Here is a 25,305-nt window from a genome sequence, read left to right on the forward strand (position 1 = left end):
GCAAAAGTCCTAAAAAATCAGACATAATAAAAACTAAGTATCATGCAAAATTCAATAAACAAAACTAACAAGAAAAAAACACCAAACCGTAGCAATAAAGACACTGAAAATCTTAAAATGCCTGTGGGGGAAAGCTTTTCACCTGGTGTCGAAAGGTAATACATGGAGCAAGTATGCCTCTCTGGTGAGGGAATGCCACACCCAGGGCAACACCTTCTCCCATACCACCTGCTGTAACCTCATTTGGCAGGGACATTGAGAAAGGTCTGATAGATGCACACATAGAGAGACAGAGCATGGTCAGAAAGCACATAAGCACCCACCATGTTGAAGCTAAGTCCCCTGGGGCTGGCTGGAGCTTGGAGGGGAGACCACCTGGGAACCAGATGTAGCCACCTTGAGCCCCACAACGAGAGAAAGGTGGGATATAAATAAAGTCACCACTAGTTTCCTAGTGGATGTCAGCTATCTGGGGTCTTTTTTTTCTCAGATTCAACTTCCAGTTACATGCTAAAGATACTGAAGAGACAATGGCAGTTTTTAAAAATAAAAACTTAAATTATTGTAAAGCCAAATAGGCGATAATATCCCTTAAATTGCACAGACTTTGTCTTTCAGACATCTGCAGCAATGTATAGATTCCAAATGGTAAGACCAGCATTGTACCCCAATCTGTGGTAATCACTTGAAGTACCTCTTTTTACTATGCACATGGGAAGAGGGATTTTTCTCTCCCTGCTCAGTAACAAAGTGGTACCTATTTATCTACTTGCATTAGCATGCTTTCAAATTGCTAGGGAGGCAAGACTGGGACAAAGCAGTGGGTGCTCATCCTGTTGTGCAGATTCTGTTGAACAGCCCAGTGGCTCAACAGTTTAACCTACTGCACCACCCATGTCTCCCTACTTGAATAGTACCCTGTTAAAAATTCTCCACAGTGATTGTTTTATGAAAAGTATACATGTTTTCCTGCAAAAAAAAAAAAAAAAAAAAAAAAATGAGCTGGGAGACACCATGTTTAATTTCTTGGTATACCATAGCTCTCCTCCAGTAAACCAGCCAGAAATGATGTCTTCCAATCCCCTTCCCACAAAAAGAAACATAGACAACTAACAGAAGGGGGGGAAAGATGAGAATGGATTTAAAGAGTGGTATGTGGACAGCCTCTCCCTTTTAGCTGTTTTCACTGGCAAGTTTAACTAAAAACAAAACAGGGTTTTATAATATGGTTTTATTTTCCTTACAGTATGATAACTCAGTTAAGCTCATGTCATTAAATGGTCTTTAAGAATAATGTAAAGACCTTATTCATAGGGTTGTCGTAACTTGGAAATGACAGCAAACAACAGCAGCAGGAGCAGCAAGGATAATGCTAAGTGATTTTTTAAAAATACTTCAGAGAATGGTGAAATGGCAGACCAGCAAGTTAGATATTCTTGGCAATATCCAATGTGACACTACTTTTAGCACAAATTATGTTATGTTAATGCAAAAGAACTCTAGTACTTGCTAGCAGGACAAGCTTCCCTGGAAAACTTTTGGCCTCAAGCTAGAGGTCATTAATGCTAGCACAATGTAATTTAGATTAGTGGTAATTTAGTATTGGAATATTGGCCTTTAGGGCCAGATAATTTAACCTTACCCTTCTGATTCAACAGTAAACTCCATAAGCTCCTGAGAACTGTACATGTTTAAGGTGCCTTTGAAAAAAGAATTCAGGTTGTTTTAAACGGTCAACTACTAAAATACATTAAATCAAGTCAAATATATATATATTAGTTTCCTAATTAACAGGAAGCAAACTGCAAATGAGATCAGTACTAATTTTGGCTCCTCAATAGTCTCAACATCTTTTTCAATTCCAGTCATACTTGCAGGTATCAGTGGAAGTCCAAACACTTTTTCACTGACTTGAAAAGTATTGGGCATGTGCAGTGACAAAGTGTAGTAATCATGTGTACCGTATTTGGAAGTGAGACACAAGATCACATGAAACAAAGAAGTCAGTTCTTCAGGACCTTAACCTGTTTTTCTTCCTGATTAAGATTATCACACACATTCATATACATTCGCTCCACATGAACATATGCATGAACTCAAGCAATGCACTGGCGATTACACATATCCATGAGAACATTTGTGGATGCCCACAAGACTGCAAAAATATGCACACATGTTCATGCACATATGTAAATGCACATGAAGGTCTACAAATACATCTCTTTGACTCTCAAAGAACAACTTGTGCAATGGAATTAATATTCTCTCTTTTAACCATCTTAGTTCTCATAGTTGTAACTGACCAATTCAGTCAGAAACAGATCTGATATGTCTAAAATACTCATTCTTCCCCAACTTCTATCTCCATTATATATAGTTAAAGCCTAATAATTTCAATTGTTAAAAAGCCTATTAAATTCCAAAGATCAAGCTTTCTAATAGAATGTGGAAATGTACGAATTTGCTTAGAAAGTGCAGTTCTCATTTATGAATTATTTTGGAGGATGGTACTTAGATGATACAGTCCATGACATGAATTTGAAGTGTGTCTATATCAGGAAGAATCGTTCCACACTTTGGACAAGAATGTACTGGAAGATCTCTTTGTTGCTGCCAGCGGTTTTGCTCTTCTGTTCCTGAGGAAAGAATTTTCTGTTTTAAGAACCAAAGTATTTACAATAAAGATAAGTCACTAACTTTGATGGCTGACAGTGTGGCCCAGCCAACTTAGTTATCTTGTTGAAAATGTCTCCAAAAGTCAGAATATTTTTATGGCAAGAGGTTAGCTCCAAACCTGGATAAAACGTTTTGCTACATACTTCAGGTGGAAGTTGTATATGTGTATATGGATGTTTGCCTTTCATCTGCAAGATGTTCTTTCCCTGAATTTTTATGGTATGAAAGCCATCCAACTTGGGATACTCAAATATATGCCCAAAAGCCTTTGCTACACAAATTTCATTGCTGAAGGCCTTAATTTCACAGATCCCACAGACTTCATTTTGCATCTTCCTTTGGATGCCAACATTATCTCCCAGCCAACTTTCTCTTTCTTTCCTGAAATGAACTAGAATTTCTTTCAGATATGTTTGGTTGATATCTCCAATTCATGAGCAAGTGTGATGAAGCATGGGAACCTGAAGGCAGGAGATGTGCATGTGCGTAATCAACCTACTCACAGCAGACAACTGGCTCACCAACACCTAGCTGAAGAACGTTTCTCCATACTTTCTTTCTACTTGCTTGCATTTTTTTTGTTAGACATTAACAGGAAGAACCTCTTATATCAGTTGTGCATATAAAGCTGGCCAATATTATGTATTTTATTTTTATTGATTGATTAATTGATTGTATTTGTATGCCGTCCCATCACATAGCCTCGGGACAGCTTACATAAAATAAAACACAATACAAATAAAACCCAGATCCACCCTGGCTGCAGATTAAAACCTATAAGCTGATGTTAAAAATTATTAAAATATTGTTGAAATAAAAAGGTCTTAGCCTGGTGCTGAAAAACAAATAACGACGGCACCAGGTGGACCTCTCTGGGGAGCGCATTCCATAGATGGGGCGCCACCACAGAGAAAACCCTCTTCTGGGTACTTTGCCTCCTAATGTCTTTCACGGAGGGTTCCCAGAGGAGGGTCTCTGCTGCCGATTTCAAATTTATACTTCCATACTTTCAAATTTATATTTGAAAGAAGATGTCCTCAATGCCAGCCATCTATGATGCCTGTAAGAACAACATCATTGGTGGGATCTATCTAGGCTGTGCAGCAAAAAGCTTTCTTGGGAAGAATGTTTCATGAATATTTCAAGATAGATAGCTCACATAACATCATGATGGAAAATCTACACAGAAGTTTTATTTGCCCCAATGGAATTTCACCTGCTCCATGCAGGTGATCCTAAGGTGATTTCCAGCCAGCCACATGCCTAAAATATGAGCTAGTAACTGGAAGCCAAATATTTCTGCATTAACCTCCTGCAGTATTCTGGAAGTGAGGGGTCAAGTCAGGATGGGCTAAAGCAATAGACTGGAAGGAAGGTAGAGCCTCTCTCCAGGTGGCTGAAAGAGAGGCAGGAATTTGCAATGCTGATATGGCTGGGCAGGCTGGGAAAATGAGACTGCATTTTTGAAGACTGAGTTAAAATGGAGACTGAACCTTTGTAGGTATGCAGGGGTTTGTGTGCAAGAGAGAAAGAGGGACAGAGACACATAACAGCACAGGCCCAATCCAAAAACATCAAGTACAGGCATGGCTGAGCTGGAGCACTGTCACTAAATTCCAAAATAAAAACATTTAAGCCTTTTCCTCTCACTCTGCATGTAAAGAAAGTAATCTTTACTATAAAGATAAATGTACTTACGCATTGCCTAACCTTTAAAATATTATTCAGTTCATATATACCAAAGTTAAAGCAGTGCTCTGCATAGTCTCTGGATTATGAAAAAATGTAGGCTAAAGCACCTGGAGGATTATAAGTTGCCCCATCATGGACTACAAATTGGAACCATTTGATTTGCAAGCTCACTCATAAAACAAGTCAGAGTCGGTTGCATGAATCTGAAACTGCACTGAGGGAGGTTCCTCAGTTTGCCCTTTTAATCTTACCTCCTTGGGAAAAGTGAGATAAATTATCCTGATCTGATGGTAGCCTAGTTCCATGACGGGTTTGCATTTCTGCCAGTGAGTTCCTGGGGAAGACAGTGAGAGATTGAGACCGAGAAAGACAGATGGGAGAAGAGAAAGGAAGGTAGAATGAATGCTAAATGGTACACTCCTATTTTCCATTGAAAATATGAGGTGCATTGCCTGAAGTTTTTTTTTTAAACAACTTGCTACATGCTCACTTGTTTTCTCTACTAAATAGGGCCCTATTAAAAAAATGTCTCCTTAGTCTCACCTGCCAAGGTCTTCATGGTCCTGCTTTTCCGTCAACAAGTATGTTAACTGCATAGCCAGCTGTTCTTTTTCTTCATGGATTTTCTCTCGTGCAGCTCTTTCAGCATGGAAATCAGAGCAATACACTTCCATCTGATAAGGAAACAAAGAAGAAGAATGCTCCCAAGTTTTCTTTAAAAATAATTCTAAACTTTTTACTGTAAAGACTTTACTCAGAAGTCTTGCCAAGCTCTTTGGGACATACTTCCATGTATGTGCTTATATAGGATCACTGCTTTAGAATATATACAATTTTGCAGACTCTGATAATATGGATTACTATATCTGCCTTGTGTAAGGGCCAAGTCATTACTTGTCAAGTGAATCCCCATACAAAAACTTGTCAGGAAGATTATGCTAAGATGTAGTAACTTGCCCCAGGCAGCACCAAGGAACTTAGCAAGGGGTTATTGCAGGCACTGTGACAATATCACTAGAAATCAGGTTCATAAACTGGGATGTAGTCTACTATTGTGTGCCTTTTTGTAAACAAAAGATCTGTAGTAAATTGATGCTGCTGAAGCCACCATCTCAGCCTGGGTTCCAGACTGATTATAAAGTCGTGACATTGCTCCAAATGGTTTCTTGTAATGGATTTGAGAACAATGTTTCTCTATCTCAAGTTTTCAAGGATTAGGATATATTATCGACCCAAGTGTTTGCTTGGTAGCCAATCATTGTGCCGGATATCTAGTAAAGTCCAACTTTCTTTCCTGATCTAAGTGCCTACAGGATAGGAGCAATGAATAGGACAAAGGAATTTGTAGCAAATTTTCCTCTCCAGTCCTCAACACAAATACCATATTTTTCCATCTATAAGACGCCCCCATGTATAGGATGTCCCCCACTTTTCCTACCTATCTCCAGTGAGCAAGCTGCTGTTGCCCCCCCTGCAATGCCCGCCCCCCCATGTGCACCAGTCTCTGCCCCAGCGTGCCCGCGGCCCCCCCATGTATAAGACGCACCTCCATTTTTAAGTAAATGTTTTTAAGAAAAAGTAGCATCTTATACACAGAAAAATACAGTACTATATTTTGGCACAAGTTGGAACCTAGCACTATTCTGAAAGAGGCGCACACCGCTTTGCAATATTCCTAAAAACTTTAAAAAACACACACACATTTACTCTTATGATCCAATATATTGCAGGTTTTTCCTGCTGGTTCTCAGAATATATAGCCCCCACTACCTGCTATATTTGCTTGATGCAAAAAAGAACAATGCCTCTAGCATTAACCCTAGCTTGGTTCCTCTTACTCATTACTGAATTTCAGTTCAGTTCAGGATATTTATTTCCTTTATTTTCAGGAAATGGTGCAAGAACCGAGAGTGAAGCTGTATCTGCCAAAATGTCTCTCTGCTACCCAGTTCTCAGATACAGAGCTGCTCTCAGATTTAGGGGGGAATCTAGAAACTCTACACAGCAAAAAATGAGAAAACAGTGCAGGGAAAGAGGGCACGTGGGAAAAGACTGACATTATATACCTGTGCCAACAATTCCTATGAAGGGAAAGAAAACCTTTCTATATTTTCTCCTATCTTTTTGCTCTTATTGGGACTTTTCATTTTCACTTGGCCTTGTGCTGTCCCTCATCCTGGCTCTTTCAATCATGCTTTACTGCGAGAGAGTAAGCAGAACTCCCAAAGTTTGGTGGGCATACCTGAGCTCGGAGGACAGCCACTGTTTCGAGCTCTTCCTCCTGCTTTGCAATGGTCTGCTTCATTCCGTCAATCTGGAACTGTTTGGCAGCCAGCGCTTTCTCTGCTAGATCCAGTTTGTGAATTAGCTCTTCGGCCACGGACTTATCTATTCTTTCTGCCTGCAGTTGTTTGAAGCAAGGGAAGCAAAATCAAAATAGGAAACAGCTTTTGTACCCCAGCTTATTATTGAAAGATTATGTACATTTGTTATTGCCTCATCCAATAAATTCTTCAGTTGAAATACAAATGTGAAGAAAATTACAGTATTATAAAATCTGCAGTGAAGTTCTAAATAATCCTAAAATTCCAGCACAAGAAACATTAAAATACACAGAGATATTTTACCCATTGATGTGGGAGCTAAAATCACTCAGCAGTGCAATCAGCTGATCACACTGAAAAAGGCAAAGAATAGGGTTTCAGCTCCCTGAAATGGGACAGATACAGCAAGCAGTCCTCACTTGCCCTGAAGAACGTGGGGCAGGGAATAGCAGTGTAAGGCTGCATCCAAGGCTGGTACCAGCCATCTTAACCACCAGCCGTCTTCACTTTGTATTCTATACAAACAGCAGACTAGGAAAACTGTTCCCAGACTGAACCACTTCAGCTTGCAGGTGAGGGGTTGCATAACTGCTTTAGCTATATAGATCTCAGAACTTTCCCTAATATTTTAGGATGCAATCCTATATAGACTCTCCTAGGAGTAAATCCCATCAAGCACAGGAGGGCCTATTTCATAGTATATGCATACAGGGTTGAACTGTTAGTTGTTTGTGTGCAAGGAAGGGAATTCTGTTTGGTAAGAAGGCTGTTTTCAAAATCTTGTGTATTCCCTGTAGATGCCATCCTAAGCATAGTTGTTGGAAGATAGATCCTACTGAAATAAATGACATGTAGCTCTGACTAAACATGTTAGGGCTGAAATGTAAGTTGCTTCAGTGGCTCAGATGGTGCCAAAATTTTCACATTTTCAAGTATGTGTACATTGCATGCACTCAGAAGCCATTTCCATAGCTGGAAATCACTAGATAATTAGCCAAGCTTTTACAGCACACTGGTTATTCCGTCACATTTTACTAGGATGTTCTTCTAGATCCAAGCTTACCTCTTTGCTTTTTAATTGTTCAACAGTTTGCATTGCAATTGTCAGTTCAGGTAGCAGTTTGTTGTATTCATCTTGCAGTGTATTGAATTTGGTTCTTTGGACAACAAGACAGATATTTAACAGTCATTAAACAATGACTTGTTTAATACTTTTCAGTTTCATTCACTTTTTCCTCTCTGTTTAAAAAACCCTCCAAAAATAACAAGAATAAACCTAAAGGAAACAAGGGAAGTGTCTCCCCACCTTAGGACTGTTTAATACCTAGTACCCCAACACATCAGGAAGGAGCCATAGTTAATTTTTGTTTTCTGATGAGTCTATCAGCTTTTCATATTATTTTCCTGCCCCCCAGTATTTTTTTTACCTAGAGGAGAAATGGGCAAGACATAATCCACAGACCACATGTGTTTCCCCAAGCCATTTTTGCAACCCTCTGCTCCAAATTAGGCAAAAAAAAAAAAAAAACCCACTGATTTTTTTTCCCAAGAAAACAGTTTGTGGAGAGTGTGCAGAATGGCACTTCCAGATGCCTCCTGAGAGTACAATTCGGTTTATGAACACATACCACCTGCCCTGAATTTCCTTGAAAAACCACAGTTCTTTCCAAGCAAATTTAGCAGCTATGGGAGGGTTAGAGGGCAGCCCCTGGAGGGTTCCAGGAGGAAAATGTAGGGCCCTGACACCCAGAAGTTGCCCACCCTTGATCAAGAAGTATGTTCAGCTAAGAGAATGCAATGAGTTTCTTTGCACAACAAATAACTTGCAGAAATTTCAGCCAGACAACATTATCTGCTGGAGCAGTGGTTTTCAACATTTCTGCAGCTGGGGATCATCGAAAACTGAGGCAGAAACAAAAAGCACCATACATATAATACAGTATTCTGGGTATTAGTTTCCAAACACAATACCAGGAAGGAAGGAAGGAAGGAAGGAAGGAAGGAAGGAAGGAAGGAAGGAAGGAAGGAAGAAAATTCTCCAAAACAACCATAAACCAAGCAATAAAAATGCCAACAAAAGAACAAAATACTGACATTGGCATGGCATGGCTGCCAGCCAGCTCCCACCAAACCATCTCTCCCCTCCCTGCCCCCCACCCCAGACGCACTGGCACACCCCCCATGAATACAAAGCCAGCTGAGGAAGTAGTGGTGGAGCATAGCCAGCCCCTGCACCAGTCTGATGAGCAGGATGTGCCCCTGCCCCTCCCCTGCCCCCATGGACAGGCAGGAAACCTCCTGTGGACTGGCCCCCGTCCATGGACTGGTGGTTGAAAACCACTGTGCTGGAGCATAAACCATACCAAAGCTTTCCATAACAGGAAGAAATCTGATTTCTGTCCAGATTCTTTGGAACTCAGTTGAGCAGATCAGTGACATGCAAGGCAAGAGAAGGGTAAAAATACGGAAATCCAGTTCCTCATTACTTTCTCTGGGGCCACACTCACTTCTCATCGTTTGTTTTGGCTTGCTCCAGCTTGATCTCTGACTGCATGCTCTCCACCTGAAGTTCCAGCTTCTTAATGCTATACAGCAACTGCTGCTTCTCATCCAAGTCACCAGCATTCATACTACGCTGTTTTTCCAGAATCTGACACCTGACAAATGGAAATAGAGCACATATCATTGCACAGCTCTTACTCTTGACAATGCATGTCACAGAACACTGGCTAGTAAACACTTCCCAGTAGCACTACAGTTTATGCAACAATTTGCCATAGGTGCATTTGTGGTCTTGCATACAAAATATGACACTCCGATGCCCTTGAAGACATGTGCCTATATGCCTAGAAGCTCCAGTCTACTTCACCCCTGCCCTCTGAAGCACTTAAAGATGGGTGTTCAGATGTGCAACTGTTTTCATATCTTATGTGTGTGTTGCCAGAAACGCCAGTCTAATCCCAGTGTGCTCATGGCAAGCAGAACTGCCACATGAAGTGTGGAGATGCTCACTGAAGCAGCAAGCAGGTGAGGGAAGAGACCAGGTCCATTTGGTGAACCCTCACGGTTGGAATGGGACCCCATGAGGCAGGATAGAGAGCACAGACTAATAGGGCCATGGGGTACCAAGAATGTATGGAAAGGAGAGTTTGTTGCTTTGCTGGCCTTCAGAATCACCTACCACACAACTGCCTGTGCTACAAGTAGGAGAGGGTAGAAGGAAGGAACATTTTAAGATGACTGGGTTGGAAGAAGGTAGAATCTATCCTAGCAACCTGTTGCACTCTTCTAGGAAGACTCTGCACCAATCCTCTGAGAATCTCTTCATTTCTGTTCTGGTGACTGAAAGCACCCTTACTTTTCTTGCAGCCTCTTCTGGATCACCTCAGCTTCTTTTAATTTAGCATGCGTATCCTGAAGTTCTTTGAACAAGGCAGACACTTGCAGGTTTAGAGTTTCTACTTCATTGTCCACCTGTGGACAGATAATTCAAAGCTCCCTTTAAAAACAGGACAATTCCATACAATTCCTCCACATTTACTTATTGTTTATAAGCAGGTTCACTGCATGGCCAGACCAAACAGGATGCTACTACTGACTTTACAGGATGAGAATTAGTGAGCCTGCCAAATGCTTTGAACAGTCAAAAGCCACTACAGACATGTTAAGTATTAATAACCATTAGGGATTGGCCTCCAAATTACATTGAGTTTTACTAAGTAGCTATTGACGGTATGTGCATAAAGAAAAGGTTATTTGGGGTCTTGTACATTATCCCTCAAATATGATCTAGAACATCCTGGGTTGTATCCAGTGTTGGTCCTATGCTGAGCAGACTTAGTGTCACCCACTATAATCAAATGGGTGACATATTATTAGATACTGATTTTATCACGCTGATGTTTTTAGATTTTTTAAAAAGTTACCGTGCTTATGTATATAAAATTTATATGTTGGAAGTGACTTTGGAGGATTTCACCCTAGAATGATGGTGTTCAAATATTTAAGCATGCAAACCAACAATTGTGACAAAATGCATATTTACTTCCCCCAGCCCCAGTATTACTTATTTGAAGGAAAGATAGGAATAAAATGGAGCTTTCCTATTTTTACCTCAGCTGCACATCTAGATATGGACAGCAACATAGGCAGCTGCTTGAACTACACGTTTCGAGAGGGACAGTCATGGCAATAAGCCAAGCCGGGAGTGGTGATGATTAGTTCCTTTCCATTCAAGGACCTGACCTGCAAGGGATCCACACTGCCTCCCCCATTGGATGTCTATGCCTGGAAGGCTGGACCACTTGGGAGCACTGGTGTTACAGCAGAACTGCTTCCATTTGCAGTTCAAGAAGGCTGCTCCACTTTGCCTATCTAGTTGCACCAAGGCAAGTTTGCAGCATTACCAGCATGTCACAATGAGGCATTCCAAGACCATGATTCACACTGGCCGGTGTGTTGGATGCAAGCAACTGCATGACCGGCTCAAGAAAGTCCACCCTGTAATGCTTCTAACGTAACAGGAGGAAGACTGATTCTCCACAAAAGAATTACATGGCTAGTGACCATAAGACATAGATAATCAGTACTTACACTTTCTGCTCTCTCTTTGACTTTTTCTTCCACATGTTCAGTCTGTGTGCCCTTCTCGTCTGTTTTATTTTCCAGTCTCAAGAGCCTGCAAAATGCAAGAATTCAGTTCCAATTCAGACATACTGGGCTGGAGCCAGAGATCTGCCCTTGCAAGGCAAGTGGAATTCTTATTCAGTATTCAAATACTTCATTTGTGGCACTGAGACATCATCATCATCAATATTTTTCTTCCACCCAATAGACAAAGCTCTTTGGGCTATTCACAACAATAGATAAAATGCAATGCAAATAACAATAAAAACATCATGAAAATACTTCATTTAAAAGACAAAATGAAAAGCAGATTTTAAAAAGCTACAATAGCTTGCACAAATTAAGTCACAAGACTTGTTCAATGGTTGACATAATACTCCAATATAATAAAAATGAATTAAATGCCCTGTCATAGAAGATAGTCTTAATCTAGCACTGGAAAAATATTAAAGTTGGTGCCAAGTGGGCTCCTGTGCAGATCTCCTTTCATAACTGGGGGCTGCCACTCAGAAGGCCCTTCTAATTGTTGTTGCCACAACCTGAGTTGGCAACTGGAAGCAAGCCTCATACCTTGGTTGTAGTGTACAGGTGGACTGTGACTGGATGATTCATCAGGGATTGTGGGATTATGTTGCAAGCTATGTTGGGCTTTACAGGGTTAAAACCAGCTTCTGAATTGGGCTTGGATAGATATAGGCAGGCAATGTAAGAAGACCAGGAACTGGTGGTATGTGGTTGGCCCTTCTGGTCTCTGTAATTAATTTGGCCATGGCATTTTGCCCAAGTTGGTGCAGCTGAACCATCTTCATGGAAAACTCACAGAGAGTGCACTGCAGATTGTAGATTACTGAAACCAGACCACTTGTCCAGACAGGGGCATAGCTGGTAGAAGACACTCCATCCCACTAAGGCCACCTGGGCCCCAAGTGATAAACATGGATCATGGAGCACCCCAAGCTATGAGCCTGCTCCTTCAAGGGAAGCATGACCAAATCCAGAACAGGTTGAACACCTTCCATCTGGTCACTAACAGCATTTCATTCTTGGCTGGATTGAGCTTCAGTTTGTTAGCCCTCATCCAGTTCACTGTTGCAGACAGGCACTGGTTTTGGCCACACCTGCTGAAGATGAAAAGGAGAAACAGGGCTGTGTGTCATCTGTGTCCTGATGACAGTGTATCAAAACTCCAGATGACCCCACTCAGTGGTTTCACGTAGATGTTGTAGATGTTAAATAGCAAGGGGAAAAAACCATCCCCTGAGGAACTCTGTACTGCAGAAACCAAGGGGCCAAGCAATATCCCCCAAGCATCACCTTCTGGAGCTGGACCCCAAGAGGAGCTTGCAGTGCTCCCACTCCCAAGTCAGACAGTAACCCCAGAAGGATACATGGTCAATGGTATCAAAAGACACCAATAGGTCTAGGAATACCAACAGGATAACACTCCCCATTTTCTCTCCTAGCGCAGGTCATCATGCAGGGTGACCAAAGCTGTTTCTTTTTAAATAAGTTTTATTTAAAATTATAATCCTAAAAAAACTAACTAACTAACTAACTAAAAACAACATCCATCATCAAAAACATCGGGCCTGCTGGGTCAGCCCCCACACCCTTTTTTTTCCATTTATGATAACTTAAAAACATATTTAAATCTATGCAAAGTCCCATTTCTCTAGCCAATAATAAAAACCAAAGCTGTTTCCATGCCAGCCTGCACTTTGACTGAAAAGGATCCAGATAATCAGTCTCATCTAAGAGTACCTGGAGCTGGTTGATCATCAGCCACCCAAGAACCTTGCCCAGGAAGGGGATGTTTGCCACCAGCCTAAAATTGTTTTGATCTAGTGGGTCCAGAGAAGTGGACTTACCAATACCTGTTTCATGTGGCATAGGACCACTCCCTCGCATAAAGAGGAATTCATCTCCTCCCTGGTCCAGCTGGTTCTTTCCCTGCCAGCTTTTATTAACCAAGAGGGACAATGATTTAGAAGGACATGGTTGCATGAACCTGTCCAAACACCTTGTAAACATTGAAGAATGCTAGATACGAACAAGCAGCACAATCAAAATCAGTACAGCTACTGGGTACACTCTCCTGTATGAGTTTCAGTGGAAAGCTGCCAGTGAAATAGTGCTAAAGTTCTATTTTAAAGATTTTAAATGGAAATTGCTAAAATCAAGAAACAATTTAGTCCATTAGGGACAGTATATCTATTATCGAGTGTGATTATGTAGACTACTGTGACGTATGCTGGCCACTCAAAAGTATGCTAAATACTTTTGCTGTTATGGGTTTTAGAACTATGCTCAAAAAAGTTTATTCTATCTTAGACACAGAATAATTACAAAGTAATGCTAGGTACCTGTCCTTAAGTTCCCGCACTTCCTTTTCAAGGGCTTCCCTCTTCTGAGTATCATTCCTGAGAGAATGAAGAAGCTGGCTGACAGTTAACTCTTCAGTTTCCAAATATTTTGCTTCATCTACAGATCTGCTCCTGCTTTGATAACATACAAAAGATCTGGTTTGGCATGGTGTAATAATTAGTGTGGTGTACCAGGCTCAAGACCCAGACTCAAATCTCAAAGCAATCATGGCGCTCACTGAGTGCTCTTGGACCAGTCAATCTCAGCCTAACCTAATTCATAGGTTGCTGTGAGTTTAAACAGGAGAGAGTGGGGGAAGTGCCATGAAAACTTTACTGAACTCCTTGAAAAAAAATGGCATAAGCTTAACAAAATGACCCAATGAGGTCAGTATTGTCAGTGACTGCAGAATGCTGACCGGGAGGGGGGGCGGGGGGGGGGCGGAATGGAATCCCAGAGGTGGTTCAAGTGGGTTAATGCGAACACTGCAGCATTCTGTTGCAGGTTCTTCCACTGAACTAAAGACCATCACCCTCCTTGTGTGGTAGCACAATGGTTCAAATATTAACCTGAACCTTCAAGAGGAAAAGCCAACACCCACTTGTCTATCCTGAATCTACTGCCAAACTAATTCAATTAAGATTTGGGAGTTGGGAAAGGGTGAAAATATTTGAAAAGTTAGCAATAGTGGATAAAAATCTTGCATTCCCAGCCTTTTTCTGAACACCCAGTGCCTCTTAAATATTAGGATTCTCTACTGAGATGGTTAGCCCAGAACTTGACTGAGGCTTCTTCCATTTTGTTTGCAGGAGTAAACCCGTGGAGTTCTTCAAGAGGTTTTCTTTCTCTGTCTTCCTACATGTTCTGTTATATAATTTCAAGATATTGCTATGGCATAGTGCTGTCCCAGATTTACACTTTTTAAAAATAAAAGCACAATAGCTAAGAGGTAGTAGATCAACTTTGTTTTTAAAAAGCGTGAAAATGTATGCAAAAAACAAGAGAAGCCTGGGAAGTCAATGCCATTGTACAAAGTTCCCACAAACTGTCATGAGAGAAGACTTACAAGCACACAATAAATGCCTTGCGTAGAGAATCCCATTGTTAATATGAGAGACATCAGTTATGGTGATTTAGCCTGTTAATTTGGAATAACATAGAATTATGATGTTTTACTAGCCTTCTAACCAGCAGATTCTGATAGAGCCTGTCCCTGCAGTTTCCTCCCAGCTCTTGCTTCCAGTGAAAGATAAGCCTCTAGTCACTTTTTCCATAATTTTGCAATTCTATATTCTGAGTTTTCCACCACCTGCAATCCCATCACATTCCCCAAAGCTATAAAACCCCATATAACTTAGGATTCCTTTGTAGAGAAGTGTACAGTGTTCCAATCCTTTGCTCTTTTAACTACCAACATGCATGTATTCGGAAGCTAGTCCTGCTAATTTCAACAACACTTATTCCCATGCAAGTGCACAGGGGACTGCAGCTCTGGTTGCCTCTTTTATATCTTCTCCACCTTTAGGATACCCCTAGGATTTCAGCTGGGTAGCCAGAACTGCAGCCAATATTCCAAATATTGCATACTGGAGTTTTACATAATGTATTAAAATTCCTTCTCTTTTATTCTTGTTTTCATCCCTTTATTCGTGAAGATCTATGAACCAGGAAAGGCAGTAGAAAACAAAATCGGGAAACTGCAATGGCTTAGGAGCTCCACTTACACATAGGTAGCTTTGTCATCCATTATTTTACCATGAAGATCTTGATCTTCTTTTAAGGCTCCATTCACTTTTCCTTCCTGTGGAAAATGGGAAAAAGCAAGAACTTTTCAGAAGGGGAAGAAATGGAATTAACAATGTCCACATTCCTCAACTCGGAGTCACAGGTCTGCAGTCTGTTTCTTTTGCCTTTTTTTTCTTTACTCATGTGGAAATTCATCACATCAACAGAGATAATTAAGGTCAACTCGTCACAAAAACTGCTTGGCTTCAATTTCCCAAATCTAGCATGTTGACTGTCTGGTCTCTAGTCTAGGCTATTTTTCTATATGATCAACTTTTGCAAAAATGGCTACAAGACTGAACAAACATCAGCCAGTCCTGAATGGCAAAGGACTCTCATGAGACATTATCAAAGCAAATCATCAAATTACATAACAGCCCCCTTTAGGACCACAGAGAGAAGGCAAAGGACTGTTTGGAGTGCCAGAAAAGGATACAAAGGGAGCTGAAACATTTGTAACTGGATGTGTTTCAGCAAATGACCTATTGCATCAACAAAGCAAAATATGGTATTCATAATGTTCTATTTTCCCTTCTAAACTTGTTCAACCAAGGGCTATTTCAGCCACAGCACCTCTGTTATGGAATAACCTCCCCAAGGAGACTTGCCTCCTGCCAACTTTGTTATCTATAAAGTACAAGGCAAACACTTTTTCAGTCAACAAGGTACTGTTCTTTCTGGCTTTTCTATCTGTTTATGTTATTGCTGGATCTGCTGCTTTTATACTATGTTCTATTACGTGTGTGTGTTTTCTAACTGTGCTGTTGTTCTGTTATATTGTTTTCACCCAACCTGAACTGAGCAGCAGCACATAATTATTTCACATCATCCTTTGAAGGACAGCTATAAATGGGGCAGGGGATTCTTGAGCCCATGAGGGCACTATGTTGGGGGCCAAATTGAACTCCCAAACTGCAAGTCACTGGAGGTTTTGTGCTCTTCATCCCACATTTGTAGAGTTTACTGATATTCTCTATTACACCTGAAACTTAGCAAATGATTTATTCCATGCCAAAGTTCTCTAAGCACACAACTTAAGAAGGAAGGTCAACTGACAGCATCTCCCACATCTTTTTCCCTTTGTGTAGGAAGGGGAAGGGCAGGTATGGCTTACGTGCATCCTGATCTCAACAAATGAGTCTTCAGTTGTGGCACTGTTGAGTTTAAGCTGCAGCTCTGAAATGATGGCAACCAGGTCTGCCTTTTCAGCCTGGAGCTTTGTCACCTGCATCTTCAGCTGCTCAAGTTCCTGTGTCATCTCCTTTTTAGAAACTGTGCATCCCTAGGAAAAGTTATCAACAGACAAGACTGTTCAATCCCAAGAGCAGCCAGGAGCCACAGAAGCACAGAGGGAAGCGGACATATTACCCCAATAACTGCCTATCTCCATCTTTGACTGTCTGTATACCAAGACCATTTCCTGCCCTCCCAGACCTCTGAAATGCTGTTCCCCACTGTGCTGATTTGGTGGCAAACTGCTACAGCAGCTAAGGCCAAATTTAGCTTGTTAGCTTATAGCTTGGACAGCCTCCCTAGCAGTTTTCCATTGACGTGCACTGCGACTGCATATGAATAGCATGGGATGGGGGCAGAAGCTGCATAGGGATCCCATTTTGCCCATCTTTCCTGCACATTAAGATCCTCAGCAGAAACCCTGCTCCAAATACCCCTACCCCTCCAAGTACACTTGATGTGCAGTAGGTGATTTCTAGGGGAACAGTCTTTTCAGTGGTGAGGCTCTGACTACGGAACACTCCCCCAGCGTGTACCTTGACGTCACTCTGGCACCAGGTAAAGAAGAATCAGCCCAGGTCCTTTTGCTGAGGTGAAGCCAAGTGGCTTAATCTAGTGCTGGGAAAAGGGCTGCATCCTTCACCAGAAATGAGGGCTGGAGGACCCCTCAGGGGACATAGGGAAAGTGCCACACAGCACTGTCTTCCGACAGATGGGAATGGCCAGAGGCTCAGGAACAGCCTGAAGGTTGCCTTGTATGGCAGGTGGGGGGGGGGGGGGAATACCACAGCATCCTCGTTATGCTGTAATCTTTGCCTTGAAGCAAAGATTTCATTTTCCTGAAAGTTTTGTGTGTGTGTAGTTTGATCTTTGCTACTGTTTCTACACTGCTCTTTTTTATATTACTTTTTTGGTAGATTATTTGTATGCTTTTAAGTGTACCTCGTATCATTCTAAGATACGAGGGCATTTATTCGAAGGGAGGAGAAGAAAGCCATATTATAAGTACATAAAACAGATGTGGCAAGAAGCACAAGGATTCCATTGTTGGGCAATTAGTCATTTGTATGACCTGCAATTTCTTTTCTTTAGTCCAGCAATACAACAATAACAAGAACATTCTAGCCATATCCCGCTTTCTAGACGTGTGCCCTCCCTTCCCCAACAAACACAAAAATATCAGATTTATTTACATTTGGGAGCCCTTCCTCTCTTTCTTCCAGAGTCTGGAGTTGTTTCTTAAGAGCTTCATTCTCAACACATTTGGTTGCCAAGCATTGTCTAGCTTCTTTGAACTTAGACTCAAAGAAGTCCCGCTCTTTCTTCAGCTTCTCTTTCCACTCAGAAATCTCCTCAAAGCGATCCTTCATAGCTTGGTTACGTTGCCTCATGGCTACTGTTTTGACATCCAAAGATTCAGCATTAGTACTTGCCAATACATAGCAGACCACTTGTCCTCCAAAATCTCACTTTGTCTGTAACAATATACTTTGAGAAAGGCATTTATGATACTGCATTTCCACATAATATCAAAGCTTTGGTAGAGAGCAGAATATATTCTTTGGAACTGCATTGTTTTTGGTGGTTGAAATACACCAAGAAATCTTTGTTTTGAACTGTTAGTTATAGCTAGGGAAGGATTCCTAAAGTGTCCAATTAGTAACAACAGTTCAGGAAAAGATTTGAATGTTTCTTAGTGGCAGAGACAGAAAAAATGTGTCTTATACAACTGTGTTGTTTGCAGTAACTGCTGAACAATCTATATACATTAGATACTGCCTACTGCTGTGTCATGTTGGGTGGGTCAACTTGTAAAAATACACATCGTTGTAATAGAATTGTTAATACACTGTTCCAGTAATGGAAATTTTTTAAAAATTATTTCTGCTGCACTTAAGCAAATGAACGAGAAATCCCATGTTTCCTCTGAAAGCATCCCAGGGACCCTAAGATGTCGCAGATTTCCTCTCCCAAGGCTGTAGACCTTGTTATAATCTTGGGAAGAGGATCCAACATCAGTCCATTTCTTTCCCCGCCACTCACAGCCTACAGAGAGCACCACAGATGCTTTTCTGAATTCACAACAGCAGCTTCAGAATTGCTTTGAGATGGGAAATGAAAGGAATGGAACGGCAGCCTGCTCGCTACTGGTAAGTCACCTATACAGGCTGATCAGGTTAAGGCAGTTTTCTCCAACATGGTGCTCTACAGAGTTAACTACAACTCATATCATCCCCAGCTAACCCCAGGTCAGAAGGAGATTTCCCTTCACAAGCCTCTTTTGCTTCCTACCCCAAAATGAAGACTGGGGTGGGAGACAAAGCCAAATACAGTTCTGTCAGCCAGTCAACCAAGCACCTAAGCAAAGAAAGGTGATGGGGAAATGTGTGCCAAGAGTGGGTTGCATCCAATGCTAATCCAACATAAAGGTAAAGGTTTCCCCTTGACGTTAAGTCCAGTCATGCCTGACTCTAGGGGGCGGTGCTCATCTCCGTTTCCTAGCTGAGGGAGCCAGCGTTTGTCCACAGACAGTCTCTGTGGTCATGTGGCCGGCATGACTAAACACCAAAGTGCATGGAACGCTGTTACCTGCCCACCGAAATGGTACCTTTTTATCTACTTGCATTTGCATGTTTTCAAACTGCAAGGATGGCAGGAGCTGGGACGGAGCAACAGGAACTCACCCCATCGTGCAGATTCGAACAGGTGACCTTTCAATCAACCAGCCCAGCAGCACAGCGGTTTAAACCACTGCGCCACCTGCAGTCCCAATCCAACATAAAGAGGCCTTAATGACATGACTGGTGCTTTAGACTAGCAACGGATGCAACACAGTGCTTTGCAAGAACTTCAAATGCAACTAGCAGCTGCTACAGCAACCTTCCCCTACCAGAGTCCCTCTAAGATGCATTGCACTACAACTCCAAATCATACCCGATCACTAGTCATGCTTACAGGGGCTGATGAGAGTTGCAGTCAAAAATATCCATCTAGGGGGACCCAGGTTGGAAAAAGTTGCACTGAACAATGCAAATGAAACTGGCTAACTGGCCTTCTGCCTCGTATCTTGAAATGGCTAGAATATTTTCTCTCTGCAACTACAAAGTGGCAGAAAAGGGCAGTGCCTCTGAGAATGCACACCACACCTTGGAGATAAGTAACCAGCAATAACCTTCAAGTAATTCAAAAGTTTATCTTCTGAGCCACATTAAGAGCCACACATGTTATTTTACAAGTTCAGCACTCATTACAACACAAGAGGGTCATTGGCTCAAGCAAGCTGTGTCTGAAGTTTACTACAGGCAAGTTTACTTTACAGCAACTTAAGGACTTGTCAAGTGCACCTAATGTTAAGTTTTCACCTTTCAGCTCATTGTTCTCCGTAATGAGCTCTTTCATCTGCTGGACCATCTCCTCCACTGTGGATACGCCAAGGGTGGGAGGCGACAAATTTGGATGCCCATTTTCTACCTCAGTTTTGCTACAATCCCCATTTTCAGCTGCAGGACAATCGAGTGACTTCTTGGACATTGCTACAGATACTTCATAAAAAGAAGAATATAAATCATAGGACTGTGTGTGTGTAGGAATGAATGATCTTATCTGAACAATTAAATTTTGACTAAAAGCCCCCAACAAACATTATACTAATTAAAAAATAGAAAAGTCCTCATTAGTGCCTTTGTATTTATTCATCAGAATTATGGAAAAACAGTTTGGTAGGTTTGCAGACATTTACATACACACATGGGGTTGGTTCCATGGGATGCACGGGGGTGCCTGCATCCCAGAACCCTATTTTTTTATTACCACAGTAATGTACCGAGACAGACACACATCCAGCTGATCAACAAGAGGATTAGAAACTTCTACTGAAGGTGGCTGCTAGTTCTGGACTCTGCAATAACCTGGAAGACAGTCTTCCTTGGGTCAGAAGATATCAATCACTGTGTATTGTGGATCACATGATCTGATCTTTTGTGGTAAGCTGAATGCCAGAGGGAGCATGACAGCTGTTTTCAGTTTCATGAGGAAGAGGGTGAAACATTAAATTAAAAAATGGAATGTGGTCAGGCAATGCTAAGTACTCTGAATGAGTTAATAAAGTTGTGTGATCAAGTAAGGAAGAGATTGTCGTGAAGACTAATGCATCTGTGAGACTGCCACTTTTAACAGATGAAGCAGCAGATATTTCAGCAGAGAACAACTGCCTCTAGGTGTCAGATCTGTGAAAGAAAGTGGTGGGAATACATCTGTATATGAGGAATTCCTTGTAATCATTTCAGTCTCACTCCAAACTGCAGTAGACATAACAGTTTGTCTGCCTGTTTGGATTTTAGACTGGAACTCAATAACTTAGCTGGACAAGGATATGATGCCTGTTCAATCATGTCAGGAAAAGAAGGTGGGGTTCAAGCACAAATTGGGACAATCTCTATTCAGGCAACCTTTGTCTCCTGCTCACCCCACAGATTTAATCTCATTATAAGTGATCTGGTCACTATAAATGATGCACATAACACAGCTGGCACAAATGAAAACCATCATAACATTTTTCTTTGGCTGCATCCAAAGATGATGTCAAATATCCAACATATGAATGCTGGGTGAAACATGGTGAACACAAATATACAAGAGTTTCTGTTCATTTGCAGAAAGTTACACAAGTGTCCTCTCACAATGCTAACACTCAGCAGGACCAGGAAAAAACCAAAGCAAGACAATGTTCCTGTCAGTTATTGTGTGCATCTTGGACATCAGCTTCTATTGTTTGTCTAATGAACATAAGCAAGAATTCGTTGATGCTGGAGCCAGTTACCCAAGCTCTGAGATCTGTGACATTTGATGCATTGGAAATGAAAGTACATATAGAGAAGATGCTGGGAATAATACAGAACACAGAGAAACTAGAAAGAAGATCTTTAGCTCAATAATACAGAAGTGCAAGGAACTGGCAGATGAAGTAAATGTAGAATTGAAAGCACTCAGACAAACCATACAGCTGAAACTACAAGTCAATTCTCACAACCAGTCCATAGAAAAATTCTACCTATGGTCTCTATCTACATCCCCTACCTGGATTTGGTTACCAAAACTAATCTGCTTACAGTTTGCTGAAACTACATCCATCTCAGAGGTATCACACTTGAGAAAAAAAGCTTTTAAGTTCATGTTGATTCCATTCAGGAATTGTACAAATTTGAAAACACTGGGAATGAATAGTACCTGGCATGAGTTGTAGGCAAAAAGACATGCCAGACAAGTACATGCAGGGGGAGTGTAACACAACCCTTAATGAACTATTGAGCCATACCAAACTGTCCCCTGCTGTTATAATGGCTGTTGTGCACATTATAACTGAAGGGAAAATGCTGTCATAACTAAACAATCCTTTAGCATGTTGCACAATGAAGAGACATGCTTCTGTTTAAAGATTGTTTGGCTAGTGTTTCTGGGTGGCCACAGAGAAGGCATAAGCAAAGGAGAATTTTATAAAATAAATTATTCACCATTTTATTCAATACCCTCAAGCATTCTTTAGAAAAAGAATGATACACTTTGTGTTATGTTTTCCTTTATGCTATAGGATTGAGCTCAGACTTTATGTTTGGCATTCACAACAGCTGATGTACATTCTCTGCAAAAGGAGTGAAATACAGCTTTAGAGTCCTACTGAAGGTTTATGTGTTTGTAGCACTTTAGTTTGAACTGGTTTGCATAATCACCACAACCAACTATAGCTTATTAACCATAGAGAGTTGTGCTGCCCATGCCCAAGTTGCCCATCTAAAATCCAACTGCTGCAAATTTGTATTATGTATGAATGAACCCAGCAAGAATGTGTTGGGATGGCAGATTTGTCAACCACCCCAATAACTCACTGTCACTAGGTTCATGCATAATGAGAAGCTATGGCGCCCTCATCATACCCTGAATATTCAGAATGACTGAAGTTGGGCCTTTGCTATGCTTAAGTGAACAATAAAGCAATTTGTTAGAAGTTCACTCTGCAATGTATAATGCCATACAGTAAGTCACCAAGAGGTAAAGCCACCGTTGTTTCTCATTGTTTCTCTTCAGCACCATGTAATGGTGAATGGCATTCAGTCACAGAAAGACTGCATATGGTCAAGTCAACAAGCTATAGCTGTTATAAGTCTGAGACCTTGGCCCCGCCTGTAACAATTATTTCTGCAAACACCCATGCACACACATGTGAGGGCAGCAGGACCACACTTGTTGTGAAACACACTCATTAGCATCCCCCCAGCTATTGGTTAAAAGCTCACAATTGTATATTGTTCTTGACAATTGGCTCAACTGCATGAAAGAATGCAACATGGGTAAAACATATGCACATATTGTATTATATCTATACCCCCCTTCCTTCCTCTTGCAAGCAATTCAAGGTGGCTTATAAGCTTCTCCTCCTTGCCTCTCCTCCTTCATTCTCACAACAACCACCCTATGAGGTAGGTTTGGCTGAGCTCCATGGCTCAGATCTTCTAAGTCCCAAGCCAACACTCTAACCAGTACATCACACTGGCTCTGAAACAGGACTCTTCCTTGTTAAAGATGTACACACAACTCCCGGAGGAGCACAGCAAATCAGCATCGGCGGGGCTATGGCTACCACAGACCTGCTCGCCATGTGTTCGGTGAATAAGTTCATATGAACGCCCCTCTTGCTCTGTAGTCTGAAGGAAAGCCAACTTCTCTCTTCCAGGCAGCCCTTAAAGACTCAGGAGGAACTCTACCGTCCTTTGAAAAAGCTCATTTCAGGGGCAATTATACGTGTGTAAAATAAGAATAACTAATCTCTCAGTCACCTTGAAGGATGTTCCTGGCCACAGAAACGGACCGGCCGCTTCTCTGAAGGCACCTGGCTTCACACTCACTCACTCACTCACTCACGCACACGCACCCCCCTTTCTCATCCGCCGTCCACGCCCCTTCACAATGCAAGCGACGGGCGTTCTCCCTTGGAACGCGGCCGGAGTTTACTTTCACTTTCCCAGTAACCAATCAACACTCCATGAGACCCCTTCGTCGCAAGCAACACCTTTCGATAGCTCCAAGGCTGCAGTACCGCCCCCTCCACATTTCTTTGGGTGCAAGCCCCACTGAGCGCGGGGGTCGGGGGGGGGCAGGCGGCACACCTGCTCCAGAGTATGTCTGCCTGCAATCGGCTGTTGGCGCACGCCAAGCGGATGTGCTCGTCGCGCCCCGCCCGGCACCAGCCTCCCGCAGGGATGCCGAGGGGCGCGTCCCTCTGCTTACCGCAACAGCGCGACCGCTTCTCTTGCTAGGAAAGGCAAGGGTTAGTTTTCCGCCTGCATGGCCCAGGGCCCTTCCGAGCACAGTCCTTTTCTTCCGCTGCAGGAAGCCTTCGGCTGGCAGTGAGTAAGCAGCAAATCCGAGGTGAAGGAGTGGAAAAAATGGTTAGTTTTGAAGCCCTTTCACCTTTGCTTCGTCCATGTCAGCTGACTGAAGGAACGCCCACGCCGTCGCCTCCTTTCCGGGACTCTCCGATCGTATTACGGGCTTTCGCTTCCGCTGTAATAGAGATCCAATTCTAGAGGCTGCAGTTGACACGCTTTGATTTTTTTATTCTGAAATATCTGGAGGAGAGCTGATCCGGATCTTAAATTCACCTTCTACCCTAGGATTCTGATTTGACCCCTTGCACCATTCAATCGTCGTCGTCGTCCTGATTGATAATGGATTTACAACAATTCCTATTTTTAGGGGATTTTTGCAAATGTGTATATAGATAGCCTGCGCTGTGCATAATCCAGCGCCTACCCCTTTTATGGCCCCAGTATTTATCTCACTTCGTGCGGATTGGGGAGCCTGTGGCTCACCATTTGTAGTTAGACTCCAGTTCCAGTCGGTTCTAGCGAGCATCTCACCAGGGCCAGGCTTGTGTCTAGCTTTCAGGAACAGGTGAAATCAGTGCTGGGCCTAAGTCTGTATGCCAGTTTCCTGAAAGTGTTCTTCCCTTCTATGAAAGGTTTTGATTTTCTGCCTCATTCTCAGGGCATTTTATAACTTATAAAATGGTGTTTTTGAGTGTTGCAAGGATATAGTTCTATTACATGTATTTGCTGTAAGAAACTGTTGCACAATTTATTCTCCCTGCCCTGAAGAAATTTAGTACAATTATTCTGCTCTCAATTAGGGTAGCAAAGTTTTAGAAGTTTTTTGTGCGCAGCTCTAATAAAATCTAGTAGTTACTCAGTTCCATGTCAAAGCTTAATCCAAACCCAAGTGTGATTTCACAAATGGGTCTTGCTCCTTTAAAAGAGCCACCAGGCATGGCTTCTCTCTTCACTGTAGTACTAAAATAGAGGAAGCTGTATTTTTACTTTTCCTCAGAATCCTAGCACTTAGAGCTAGGCATGTGTCTGCCAGAGAAGGAAAAAAGAGTTTTTTATTGCCATACATCACATATTATTGCCACAAAGAATAGGCTAATGGTGACTGATATAGGCAGCTTTTTAAAATATTAAGGCAACTTCCTAGAGGTCTAAGAAGAGTTCTTAGGCATGATAGCACATTGTAATGACTTTTGCAGAAACAGTGTGCTTCAGAACAATAATTT

General features: G+C 41.9%; 2 protein-coding genes across 8 annotated transcripts in view; both read right to left on the reverse strand.

Annotated features, from left to right (window-relative positions):
• The window catches only part of MCM10 (minichromosome maintenance 10 replication initiation factor), a 41,703-nt gene extending 40,013 nt beyond the window's left edge, over positions 1-1,690 (reverse strand). For both annotated transcript variants that reach the window (XM_044423401.1, XM_044423400.1), the window contains exon 1: positions 1,643-1,690. The gene's annotated coding sequence lies outside the window, so the exon portion shown is untranslated. The remainder of the gene's footprint in view (positions 1-1,642) is intronic.
• On the reverse strand, positions 1,217-24,167 carry OPTN (optineurin). 6 transcript variants are annotated; one of them, XM_044423410.1, is made up of 14 exons: positions 23,982-24,167; positions 20,063-20,242; positions 17,894-18,093; positions 16,582-16,749; positions 15,407-15,483; positions 13,682-13,816; positions 11,286-11,370; positions 10,051-10,166; positions 9,200-9,349; positions 7,756-7,849; positions 6,611-6,769; positions 4,912-5,042; positions 4,620-4,702; positions 1,217-2,636 (listed from the first exon to the last, which is right to left on the reverse strand). In XM_044423410.1, exons 2-14 carry the CDS (start codon positions 20,229-20,231, stop codon positions 2,512-2,514), a joined length of 1,692 nt encoding a protein of 563 aa, XP_044279345.1. In that variant the 5' UTR covers positions 20,232-20,242; positions 23,982-24,167; the 3' UTR covers positions 1,217-2,511. The 6 variants fall into 6 exon arrangements, with proteins under 6 accessions (XP_044279345.1, XP_044279344.1, XP_044279340.1 ...); XM_044423409.1 differs by having other exon boundaries at positions 13,682-13,813; positions 17,894-18,096; XM_044423405.1 differs by having other exon boundaries at positions 17,894-18,096; positions 23,982-24,166.
• Positions 24,168-25,305: the final 1,138 nt, after the last annotated feature.

Source organism: Varanus komodoensis, unplaced genomic scaffold (assembly GCF_004798865.1).
Source record: "Varanus komodoensis strain SLA01 unplaced genomic scaffold, ASM479886v1 scaffold13_3, whole genome shotgun sequence".
NCBI lineage: Eukaryota > Metazoa > Chordata > Lepidosauria > Squamata > Varanidae > Varanus > Varanus komodoensis.

Coding starts and splice junctions, on each gene's coding strand:
- OPTN (XM_044423405.1), bottom strand. CDS start 20,231: ATGTCCAAGAAGTCACTCGATTGTCCTGCAGCTGAAAATGGGGATTGT. Junction 6,770..7,755: donor AACAATTAAAAAGCAAAGAG/GTAAGCTTGGAT, acceptor AAACAACTGCAG/GCAGAAAGAATAGATAAGTC. Junction 4,703..4,911: donor GACCATGAAGACCTTGGCAG/GTGAGACTAAGG, acceptor TGTCTTCCCCAG/GAACTCACTGGCAGAAATGC.